Below are 12,711 nucleotides of genomic sequence, written 5' to 3' on the forward strand. Positions count from 1 at the left end.
GTATAATAAATTGTGTACAATGTTTAGTTTCTAAGATATATTATAAAAAGTGCATTTTCAAAAAACTGATGGATCTCGGATTTTGTTACATATCTTTGAAACCGTCACTTTACAAGCAATTTAACATGGATTTTCGTTTCTTTCATTACAAAATACTTGTATTTTGAGAGTTTTATTTTTTTCCGAAAATTTAAAAATATGGCAATTTTTCCACGCAAATGGTCGGAAAATTTGCGATTTTTTGCCATTTTCAATGTTTTTGTTCCCATTTCTGTTAAAACAATCTCAGGTTAATATAAATTACTGGGTTTATAAAGAATTTTACGCTGAATCGAATGGTGGTATAATAAATTGTGTACAATGTTTAGTTTCTAAGATATATTATAAAAAGTGTATTTTCAAAAAACTGATGGATCTCGGTTTTTGTTACATATCTTTGAAACCGTCACTTTACAAGCAATTTAACATGGATTTTCGTTTCTTTCATTACAAAATACTTGTATTTTGAGAGTTTTATTTTTTTCCGAAAATTTAAAAATATGGCAATTTTGCCATGCAAATGGTCGGAAAATTTGCGATTTTTTGCCATTTTCAATGTTTTTGTTCCTATTTCTGTTAAAACAATCTCAGGTTAATATAAATTACTGGGTTTATAAAGAATTTTACGCTGAATCGAATGGTGGTATAATAAATTGTGTACAATGTTTAGTTTCTAAGATATATTATAAAAAGTGTATTTTCAAAAAACTGATGGATCTCGGTTTTTGTTACATATCTTTGAAACCGTCACTTTACAAGCAATTTAACATGGATTTTCGTTTCTTTCATTACAAAATACTTGTATTTTGAGAGTTTTATTTTTTTCCGAAAATTTAAAAATATGGCAATTTTTCCATGCAAATGGTCGGAAAATTTGCGATTTTTTGCCATTTTCAATGTTTTTGTTCCTATTTCTGTTAAAACAATCTCAGGTTAATATAAATTACTGGGTTTATAAAGAATTTTACGCTGAATCGAATGGTGGTATAATAAATTGTGTACAATGTTTAGTTTCTAAGATATATTATAAAAAGTGTATTTTCAAAAAACTGATGGATCTCGGTTTTTGTTACATATCTTTGAAACCGTCACTTTACAAGCAATTTAACATGGATTTTCGTTTCTTTCATTACAAAATACTTGTATTTTGAGAGTTTTATTTTTTTCCGAAAATTTAAAAATATGGCAATTTTTCCATGCAAATGGTCGGAAAATTTGCGATTTTTTGCCATTTTCAATGTTTTTGTTCCCATTTCTGTTAAAACAATCTCAGGTTAATATAAATTACAGGGTTTATAAAGAATTTTACGCTGAATCGAATGGTGGTATAATAAATTGTGTACAATGTTTAGTTTCTAAGATATATTATAAAAAGTGTATTTTCAAAAAACTGATGGATCTCTGTTTTTGTTACATATCTTTGAAACCGTCACTTTACAAGCAATTTAACATGGATTTTCGTTTCTTTCATTACAAAATACTTGTATTTTGAGAGTTTTATTTTTTTCCGAAAATTTAAAAATATGGCAATTTTTCCATGCAAATGGTCGGAAAATTTGCGATTTTTTGCCATTTTCAATGTTTTTGTTCCCATTTCTGTTAAAACAATCTCAGGTTAATATAAATTACAGGGTTTATAAAGAATTTTACGCTGAATCGAATGGTGGTATAATAAATTGTGTACAATGTTTAGTTTCTAAGATATATTATAAAAAGTGTATTTTCAAAAAACTGATGGATCTCGGTTTTTGTTACATATCTTTGAAACCGTCACTTTACAAGCAATTTAACATGGATTTTCGTTTCTTTCATTACAAAATACTTGTATTTTGAGAGTTTTATTTTTTTCCGAAAATTTAAAAATATGGCAATTTTTCCATGCAAATGGTCGGAAAATTTGCGATTTTTTGCCATTTTCAATGTTTTTGTTCCCATTTCTGTTAAAACAATCTCAGGTTAATATAAATTACTGGGTTTATAAAGAATTTTACGCTGAATCGAATGGTGGTATAATAAATTGTGTACAATGTTTAGTTTCTAAGATATATTATAAAAAGTGTATTTTCAAAAAACTGATGGATCTCGGTTTTTGTTACATATCTTTGAAACCGTCACTTTACAAGCAATTTAACATGGATTTTCGTTTCTTTCATTACAAAATACTTGTATTTTGAGAGTTTTATTTTTTTCCGAAAATTTAAAAATATGGCAATTTTTCCATGCAAATGGTCGGAAAATTTGCGATTTTTTGCCATTTTCAATGTTTTTGTTCCCATTTCTGTTAAAACAATCTCAGGTTAATATAAATTACTGGGTTTATAAAGAATTTTACGCTGAATCGAATGGTGGTATAATAAATTGTGTACAATGTTTAGTTTCTAAGATATATTATAAAAAGTGTATTTTCAAAAAACTGATGGATCTCGGTTTTTGTTACATATCTTTGAAACCGTCACTTTACAAGCAATTTAACATGGATTTTCGTTTCTTTCATTACAAAATACTTGTATTTTGAGAGTTTTATTTTTTTCCGAAAATTTAAAAATATGGCAATTTTTCCATGCAAATGGTCGGAAAATTTGCGATTTTTTGCCATTTTCAATGTTTTTGTTCCCATTTCTGTTAAAACAATCTCAGGTTAATATAAATTACTAGGTTTATAAAGAATTTTACGCTGAATCGAATGGTGGTATAATAAATTGTGTACAATATTTAGTTTCTAAGATATATTATAAAAAGTGTATTTTCAAAAAACTGATGGATCTCGGTTTTTGTTACATATCTTTGAAACCGTCACTTTACAAGCAATTTAACATGGATTTTCGTTTCTTTCATTACAAAATACTTGTATTTTGAGAGTTTTATTTTTTTCCGAAAATTTAAAAATATGGCAATTTTTCCATGCAAATGTTCGGAAAATTTGCGATTTTTTGCCATTTTCAATGTTTTTGTTCCCATTTCTGTTAAAACAATCTCAGGTTAATATAAATTACTAGGTTTATAAAGAATTTTACGCTGAATCGAATGGTGGTATAATAAATTGTGTACAATGTTTAGTTTCTAAGATATATTATAAAAAGTGTGTTTTCAAAAAACTCATGGATCTCGGTTTTTGTTACATATCTTTGAAACCGTCACTTTACAAGCAATTTAACATGGATTTTCGTTTCTTTCATTACAAAATACTTGTATTTTGAGAGTTTTATTTTTTTCCGAAAATTTAAAAATATGGCAATTTTTCCATGCAAATGGTCGGAAAATTTGCGATTTTTTGCCATTTTCAATGTTTTTGTTCCCATTTCTGTTAAAACAATCTCAGGTTAATATAAACTACTGGGTTTATAAAGAATTTTACGCTGAATCGAATGGTGGTATAATAAATTGTGTACAATGTTTAGTTTCTAAGATACATTATAAAAAGTGTGTTTTCAAAAAACTGATGGATCTCGGTTTTTGTTACATATCTTTGAAACCGTCACTTTACAAGCAATTTAACATGGATTTTCGTTTCTTTCATTACAAAATACTTGTATTTTGAGAGTTTTATTTTTTTCCGAAAATTTAAAAATATGGCAATTTTTCCATGCAAATGGTCGGAAAATTTGCGATTTTTTGCCATTTTCAATGTTTTTGTTCCCATTTCTGTTAAAACAATCTCAGGTTAATATAAATTACTGGGTTTATAAAGAATTTTACGCTGAATCGAATGGTGGTATAATAAATTGTGTACAATGTTTAGTTTCTAAGATATATTATAAAAAGTGTATTTTCAAAAAACTGATGGATCTCGGTTTTTGTTACATATCTTTGAAACCGTCACTTTACAAGCAATTTAACATGGATTTTCGTTTCTTTCATTACAAAATACTTGTATTTTGAGAGTTTTATTTTTTTCCGAAAATTTAAAAATATGGCAATTTTTCCATGCAAATGGTCGGAAAATTTGCGATTTTTTGCCATTTTCAATGTTTTTGTTCCCATTTCTGTTAAAACAATCTCAGGTTAATATAAATTACTGGGTTTATAAAGAATTTTACGCTGAATCGAATGGTGGTATAATAAATTGTGTACAATGTTTAGTTTCTAAGATATATTATAAAAAGTGTATTTTCAAAAAACTGATGGATCTCGGTTTTTGTTACATATCTTTGAAACCGTCACTTTACAAGCAATTTAACATGGATTTTCGTTTCTTTCATTACAAAATACTTGTATTTTGAGAGTTTTATTTTTTTCCGAAAATTTAAAAATATGGCAATTTTTCCATGCAAATGGTCGGAAAATTTGCAATTTTTTGCCATTTTCAATGTTTTTGTTCCCATTTCTGTTAAAACAATCTCAGGTTAATATAAATTACTGGGTTTATAAAGAATTTTACGCTGAATCAAATGGTGGTATAATAAATTGTGTACAATGTTTACTTTCTAAGATATATTATAAAAAGTGTATTTTCAAAAAACTGATGGATCTCGGTTTTTGTTACATATCTTTGAAACCGTCACTTTACAAGCAATTTAACATGGATTTTTGTTTCTTTCATTACAAAATACTTGTATTTTGAGAGTTTTATTTTTTTCCGAAAATTTAAAAATATGGCAATTTTTCCATGCAAATGGTCGGAAAATTTGCGATTTTTTGCCATTTTCAATGTTTTTGTTCCCATTTCTGTTAAAACAATCTCAGGTTAATATAAATTACTGGGTTTATAAAGAATTTTACGCTGAATCGAATTATGGTATAATAAATTGTGTACAATGTTTAGTTTCTAAGATATATTATAAAAAGTGTATTTTCAAAAAACTGATGGATCTCGGTTTTTGTTACATATCTTTGAAACCGTCACTTTACAAGCAATTTAACATGGATTTTCGTTTCTTTCGTTTCGTCCATCGATCGATGGACAAAATACTTGTATTTTGAGAGTTTTATTTTTTTCCGAAAATTTAAAAATATGGCAATTTTTCCATGCAAATGGTCGGAAAATTTGCAATTTTTTGCCATTTTCAATGTTTTTGTTCCCATTTCTGTTAAAACAATCTCAGGTTAATATAAATTACTGGGTTTATAAAGAATTTTACGCTGAATCGAATGGTGGTATAATAAATTGTGTACAATGTTTAGTTTCTAAGATATATTATAAAAAGTGTATTTTCAAAAAACTGATGGATCTCGGTTTTTGTTACATATCTTTGAAACCGTCACTTTACAAGCAATTTAACATGGATTTTCGTTTCTTTCATTACAAAATACTTGTATTTTGAGAGTTTTATTTTTTTCCGAAAATTTAAAAATATGGCAATTTTTCCATGCAAATGGTCGGAAAATTTGCGATTTTTTGCCATTTTCAATGTTTTTGTTCCCATTTCTGTTAAAACAATCTCAGGTTAATATAAATTACTGGGTTTATAAAGAATTTTACGCTGAATCGAATGGTGGTATAATAAATTGTGTACAATGTTTAGTTTCTAAGATATATTATAAAAAGTGTATTTTCAAAAAACTGATGGATCTCGGTTTTTGTTACATATCTTTGAAACCGTCACTTTACAAGCAATTTAACACGGATTTTCGTTTCTTTCATTACAAAATACTTGTATTTTGAGAGTTTTATTTTTTTCCGAAAATTTAAAAATATGGCAATTTTTCCATGCAAATGGTCGGAAAATTTGCAATTTTTTGCCATTTTCAATGTTTTTGTTCCCATTTCTGTTAAAACAATCTCAGGTTAATATAAATTACTGGGTTTATAAAGAATTTTACGCTGAATCGAATGGTGGTATAATAAATTGTGTACAATGTTTAGTTTCTAAGATATATTATAAAAAGTGTATTTTCAAAAAACTGATGGATCTCGGTTTTTGTTACATATCTTTGAAACCGTCACTTTACAAGCAATTTAACATGGATTTTCGTTTCTTTCATTACAAAATACTTGTATTTTGAGAGTTTTATTTTTTTCCGAAAATTTAAAAATATGGCAATTTTTCCATGCAAATGGTCGGAAAATTTGCGATTTTTTGCCATTTTCAATGTTTTTGTTCCCATTTCTGTTAAAACAATCTCAGGTTAATATAAATTACTGGGTTTATAAAGAATTTTACGCTGAATCGAATGGTGGTATAATAAATTGTGTACAATGTTTAGTTTCTAAGATATATTATAAAAAGTGTATTTTCAAAAAACTGATGGATCTCGGTTTTTGTTACATATCTTTGAAACCGTCACTTTACAAGCAATTTAACATGGATTTTCGTTTCTTTCATTACAAAATACTTGTATTTTGAGAGTTTTATTTTTTTCCGAAAATTTAAAAATATGGCAATTTTTTCATGCAAATGGTCGGAAAATTTGCAATTTTTTGCCATTTTCAATGTTTTTGTTCCCATTTCTGTTAAAACAATCTCAGGTTAATATAAATTACTGGGTTTATAAAGAATTTTACGCTGAATCGAATGGTGGTATAATAAATTGTGTACAATGTTTAGTTTCTAAGATATATTATAAAAAGTGTATTTTCAAAAAACTGATGGATCTCGGTTTTTGTTACATATCTTTGAAACCGTCACTTTACAAGCAATTTAACATGGATTTTCGTTTCTTTCATTACAAAATACTTGTATTTTGAGAGTTTTATTTTTTTCCGAAAATTTAAAAATATGGCAATTTTTCCATGCAAATGGTCGGAAAATTTGCAATTTTTGCCATTTTCAATGTTTTTGTTCCCATTTCTGTTAAAACAATCTCAGGGTAATATAAATTACTGGGTTTATAAAGAATTTTACGCTGAATCGAATGGTGGTATAATAAATTGTGTACAATGTTTAGTTTCTAAGATATATTATAAAAAGTGTATTTTCAAAAAACTGATGGATCTCGGTTTTTGTTACATATCTTTGAAACCGTCACTTTACAAGCAATTTAACATGGATTTTCGTTTCTTTCATTACAAAATACTTGTATTTTGAGAGTTTTATTTTTTTCCGAAAATTTAAAAATATGGCAATTTTTCCATGCAAATGGTCGGAAAATTTGCGATTTTTTGCCATTTTCAATGTTTTTGTTCCCATTTCTGTTAAAACAATCTCAGGTTAATATAAATTACTGGGTTTATAAAGAATTTTACGCTGAATCGAATGGTGGTATAATAAATTGTGTACAATGTTTAGTTTCTAAGATATATTATAAAAAGTGTATTTTCAAAAAACTGATGGATCTCGGTTTTTGTTACATATCTTTGAAACCGTCACTTTACAAGCAATTTAACATGGATTTTCGTTTCTTTCATTACAAAATACTTGTATTTTGAGAGTTTTATTTTTTTCCGAAAATTTAAAAATATGGCAATTTTTCCATGCAAATGGTCGGAAAATTTGCGATTTTTTGCCATTTTCAATGTTTTTGTTCCCGTTTCTGTTAAAACAATCTCAGGTTATTATAAATTACTGGGTTTATAAAGAATTTTACGCTGAATCGAATGGTGGTATAATAAATTGTGTACAATGTTTAGTTTCTAAGATATATTATAAAAAGTGTATTTTCAAAAAACTGATGGATCTCGGTTTTTGTTACATATCTTTGAAACCGTCACTTTACAAGCAATTTAACATGGATTTTCGTTTCTTTCATTACAAAATATTTGTATTTTGAGAGTTTTATTTTTTTCCGAAAATTTAAAAATATGGCAATTTTTCCATGCAAATGGTCGGAAAATTTGCGATTTTTTGCCATTTTCAATGTTTTTGTTCCCGTTTCTGTTAAAACAATCTCAGGTTATTATAAATTACTGGGTTTATAAAGAATTTTACGCTGAATCGAATGGTGGTATAATAAATTGTGTACAATGTTTAGTTTCTAAGATATATTATAAAAAGTGTGTTTTCAAAAAACTGATGGATCTCGGTTTTTGTTACATATCTTTGAAACCGTCACTTTACAAGCAATTTAACATGGATTTTCGTTTCTTTCATTACAAAATACTTGTATTTTGAGAGTTTTATTTTTTTCCGAAAATTTAAAAATATGGCAATTTTTCCATTCAAATGGTCGGAAAATTTGCGATTTTTTGCCATTTTCAATGTTTTTGTTCCCATTCCTGTTAAAACAATCTCAGGTTAATATAAATTACTGGGTTTATAAAGAATTTTACGCTGAATCGAATGGTGATATAATAAATTGTGTAAAATGTTTAGTTTCTAAGATATATTATAAAAAGTGTATTTTCAATAAACTGATATATCTCGGTTTTTGTTACATATCTTTGAAACCGTCACTTTACAAGCAATTTAACATGGATTTTCGTTTCTTTCATTACAAAATACTTGTATTTTAAGAGTTATTATTTTTTTCCGAGAATTTTAAAATATCGCAGATTTTCCATGCAAATGGTCGGAAAATTTGCGATTTTTTGCCATTTTCAATGTTTTTGTTCCCGTTTCTGTTAAAACAATCTCAGGTTATTATAAATTACTGGGTTTATAAAGAATTTTACGCTGAATCGAATGGTGGTATAATAAATTGTGTACAATGTTTAGTTTCTAAGATATATTATAAAAAGTGTGTTTTCAAAAAACTGATGGATCTCGGTTTTTGTTACATATCTTTGAAACCGTCACTTTACAAGCAATTTAACATGGATTTTCGTTTCTTTCATTACAAAATACTTGTATTTTGAGAGTTTTATTTTTTTCCGAAAATTTAAAAATATGGCAATTTTTCCATGCAAATGGTCGGAAAATTTGCGATTTTTTGCCATTTTCAATGTTTTTGTTCCCATTTCTGTTAAAACAATCTCAGGTTAATATAAATTACTGGGTTTATAAAGAATTTTACGCTGAATCGAATGGTGGTATAATAAATTGTGTACAATGTTTAGTTTCTAAGATATATTATAAAAAGTGTATTTTCAAAAAACTGATGGATCTCGGTTTTTGTTACATATCTTTGAAACCGTCACTTTACAAGCAATTTAACATGGATTTTCGTTTCTTTCATTACAAAATACTTGTATTTTGAGAGTTTTATTTTTTTCCGAAAATTTAAAAATATGGCAATTTTTCCATTCAAATGGTCGGAAAATTTGCGATTTTTTGCCATTTTCAATGTTTTTGTTCCCATTCCTGTTAAAACAATCTCAGGTTAATATAAATTACTGGGTTTATAAAGAATTTTACGCTGAATCGAATGGTGATATAATAAATTGTGTAAAATGTTTAGTTTCTAAGATATATTATAAAAAGTGTATTTTGAATAAACTGATATATCTCGGTTTTTGTTACATATCTTTGAAACCGTCACTTTACAAGCAATTTAACATGGATTTTCGTTTCTTTCATTACAAAATACTTGTATTTTAAGAGTTATTATTTTTTTCCGAGAATTTTAAAATATCGCAGATTTTCCATGCAAATGGTCGGAAAATTTGCGATTTTTTGCCATTTTCAATGTTTTTGTTCCCGTTTCTGTTAAAACAATCTCAGGTTATTATAAATTACTGGGTTTATAAAGAATTTTACGCTGAATCGAATGGTGGTATAATAAATTGTGTACAATGTTTAGTTTCTAAGATATATTATAAAAAGTGTGTTTTCAAAAAACTGATGGATCTCGGTTTTTGTTACATATCTTTGAAACCGTCACTTTACAAGCAATTTAACATGGATTTTCGTTTCTTTCATTACAAAATACTTGTATTTTGAGAGTTTTATTTTTTTCCGAAAATTTAAAAATATGGCAATTTTTCCATGCAAATGGTCGGAAAATTTGCGATTTTTTGCCATTTTCAATGTTTTTGTTCCCATTTCTGTTAAAACAATCTCAGGTTAATATAAATTACTAGGTTTATAAAGAATTTTACGCTGAATCGAATGGTGGTATAATAAATTGTGTACAATGTTTAGTTTCTAAGATATATTATAAAAAGTGTATTTTCAAAAAACTGATGGATCTCGGTTTTTGTTACATATCTTTGAAACCGTCACTTTACAAGCAATTTAACATGGATTTTCGTTTCTTTCATTACAAAATACTTGTATTTTGAGAGTTTTATTTTTTTCCGAAAATTTAAAAATATGGCAATTTTTCCATGCAAATGGTCGGAAAATTTGCGATTTTTTGCCATTTTCAATGTTTTTGTTCCCGTTTTTGTTAAAACAATCTCAGGTTAATATAAATTACTGGGTTTATAAAGAATTTTACGCTGAATCGAATGGTGATATAATAAATTGTGTAAAATGTTTAGTTTCTAAGATATATTATAAAAAGTGTATTTTCAATAAACTGATATATCTCGGTTTTTGTTACATATCTTTGAAACCGTCACTTTACAAGCAATTTAACATGGATTTTCGTTTCTTTCATTACAAAATACTTGTATTTTAAGAGTTATTATTTTTTTCCGAGAATTTTAAAATATCGCAGATTTTCCATGCAATTGGTCGGAAAATTTGCGATTTGTTGCCATTTTCAATGTTTCTATTCCAGAGATACAAATTTTTACCGCTTTTTCTATACATATAGTCATGAAAATTATCGATTTTTTTCCATTTTCACATTTTTTTTGTTGTCATTTTCTCCCAAACGGCAGGACAATGGAAATTACAGGGATTATAAAGAATTTTACGCTCAATCAAAAGGTGGTATAATCAATTTTATACAACTTTTTGAACTCAGAATCAGAATCCCAGTTCAGAATATATATATTCTGAACTCGGTTAAAAAAGGAATTATCCACTTATTCACATCGTTTAAAAATTGTCACTGTAATTAGTACTGTCACTGTATATTTTTTTGAAATTTGGCTTACTAATATAATTAATACACTTTCTTTTGGGCCAGAAGGAAATGAGACATAGAATAAAACCACAGGCAGGTTTATTTCTTGACCTTATTTTATTATTATTTACAACATACAAGATAGAATATAACAAATCATTGTTCCTAAAATATAATAAATTACATAGAAAAATACACAGTACAATTTAGAGGAAGTAATACATATAACTGAGTATTGATATAGTGAATGCAATTAAATGGTTACATCCGGATACATAAATCGATTAAATTACCCTAATATTGGATATTGGCACTACGTCAGGCCTGCGAAAACTTAAACCTTATTTATTGTTTAATATTATCTAGTAAATTTATTCCATAATCGTAGAGTGGAAACTGTTCATAACTTAAGTACTTATCGTAAGGAATGTTGAATGTTCTTGTTTAAAAAAACAGGGGGGTGTATTCCCCACCGCCAAATTCATAAAAGCATGTTGAAGAAGAGTAAAAAAAATAGAGTATTAGATATATATATGTACAAAAAGAAATTTCGACAACCTAAAACACAACGCGCGCGTTTAGAATAGAAACAAATTTGCTATAAAGACGTTTATAACGTAAGTCACAGCTCTGTATTTTAAATAAAAACTACTCGATTCATTGCTCGGGACGAGTAAGTGTATGAAGAAGAATATGTTTGCCGATTTGGATTGGTTTATGCTGATACAATACCCGGTTTTTTGTTTTTGATGGGGGCGTCCGCGCTACGGGCCACCGGTCTCGTTTGATATGTTTGAACGCTCAGCCTTTTGATCTACTTGTGGTTGAGGGTACCGGGTACTCGGGCACCCAGGCGCCGTCTGCCGGCCAGGAGTCTGCTCAGGCCCTTCGGCTCCTCCGTTGTGGTGCTCGAGCTTGGGGCAGCTTCGGTTTCCGCCGATTCGGGTTCTTCTTCTGTGCGGAGAAAAAACAATCATGTCATGAAACGTTCCGAAATACTGTTTATTTTACGAATTAATATTTGAATTTTAAAGGTCGTAAGTGTCGTGGGACTCGCTCGGTGCGATAGTACGTCCACAAGAGCTCTTAACAAATTGTTTGTTTGAATAGTTCGCAACAAAATAATGCAGGTGGGATCCAACAGGTTTATGTAGGAATATCTTAATTTATTTGTGAATATGTTATTTTCTGAGGTGAATATGATTGTTTAAGTTAATATTATTGTTAATGTTATTTTATTTGCGTTAGTATTTTGTAGTCGGAATCAAAATAAAAGAAAATTTAAATGTAGTGCCGCAACGTTGCATTATGAATTTTGATGCCGTGCATTGGCTGTTCTATTGGAATGACTATAACCAATTTTTGCATTGCCTGCCTTTCTCTCTATGTCCTAGAAATTTTGTCCCTTTTTCCATATTTTTTCCAAACACGTATTTAGAAAATTTTCGATTTTTTGCCATTTTTACATTTTATGCTGTTATTTCCTCTCAAATAATCAAAGGTTAGTGAATATTACAATGATTATAAAGAATTTTACACCGAATTGAAAGTAATAATAATTAGTGATTATAAATCGACAAACGTATATTTTATTGGATTTTTTGGCCTTCTTACTTGCTTTAATTGTTGATTAGTCATCATATCTATTATGGTATCATACCTTCTTCGGGAGCTTCGCTGGAAGGAGCTTCACTTGAAGGGGCCTCAGTGGTGGCACCTGGTCTCCTTCTAGCCAGCAGAGGATTAACCCTACGAACTTGCACTTGAGCGCTGGCGCTGGCTGTAGGGGTCGATTTAGATTTTGGTTGTATATTCAAACGGTTTTTGTTTCGGAGACGATTTATGGGGCTGCTTTCAGCCGGTGGTGGTGCAGGTGCTTCGTCCTGTAACAGACATATTATT

At 28.3% G+C, this 12,711-nt stretch overlaps 2 protein-coding genes across 8 annotated transcripts in view; one reads left to right on the forward strand and one right to left on the reverse strand.

Annotated features, from left to right (window-relative positions):
- LOC143202999 (solute carrier family 35 member E2A) overlaps nt 1-12,711 on the forward strand; it is a 173,246-nt gene that overhangs the window by 57,662 nt on the left and 102,873 nt on the right. The gene's annotated exons all lie outside the window — the stretch shown is intronic.
- Nucleotides 10,908-12,711, reverse strand: part of LOC143202998 (uncharacterized) — a 44,283-nt gene continuing 42,479 nt past the window's right edge. For all 7 annotated transcript variants that reach the window (XM_076415069.1, XM_076415067.1, XM_076415071.1 and 4 more), the window contains 2 exons: nt 12,470-12,692; nt 10,908-11,763 (listed from right to left, as the gene is read on the reverse strand). In XM_076415069.1, the coding sequence (XP_076271184.1) occupies nt 11,624-11,763; nt 12,470-12,692 (363 nt within the window). In that variant the 3' untranslated portion in view covers nt 10,908-11,623. The remainder of the gene's footprint in view (nt 11,764-12,469; nt 12,693-12,711) is intronic.

This window comes from Rhynchophorus ferrugineus, unplaced genomic scaffold (genome assembly GCF_030347505.1).
Source record: "Rhynchophorus ferrugineus isolate W39M unplaced genomic scaffold, kcgeb_rfMv2 rfM9, whole genome shotgun sequence".
Classification (NCBI taxonomy): Eukaryota; Metazoa; Arthropoda; class Insecta; order Coleoptera; family Curculionidae; genus Rhynchophorus; species Rhynchophorus ferrugineus.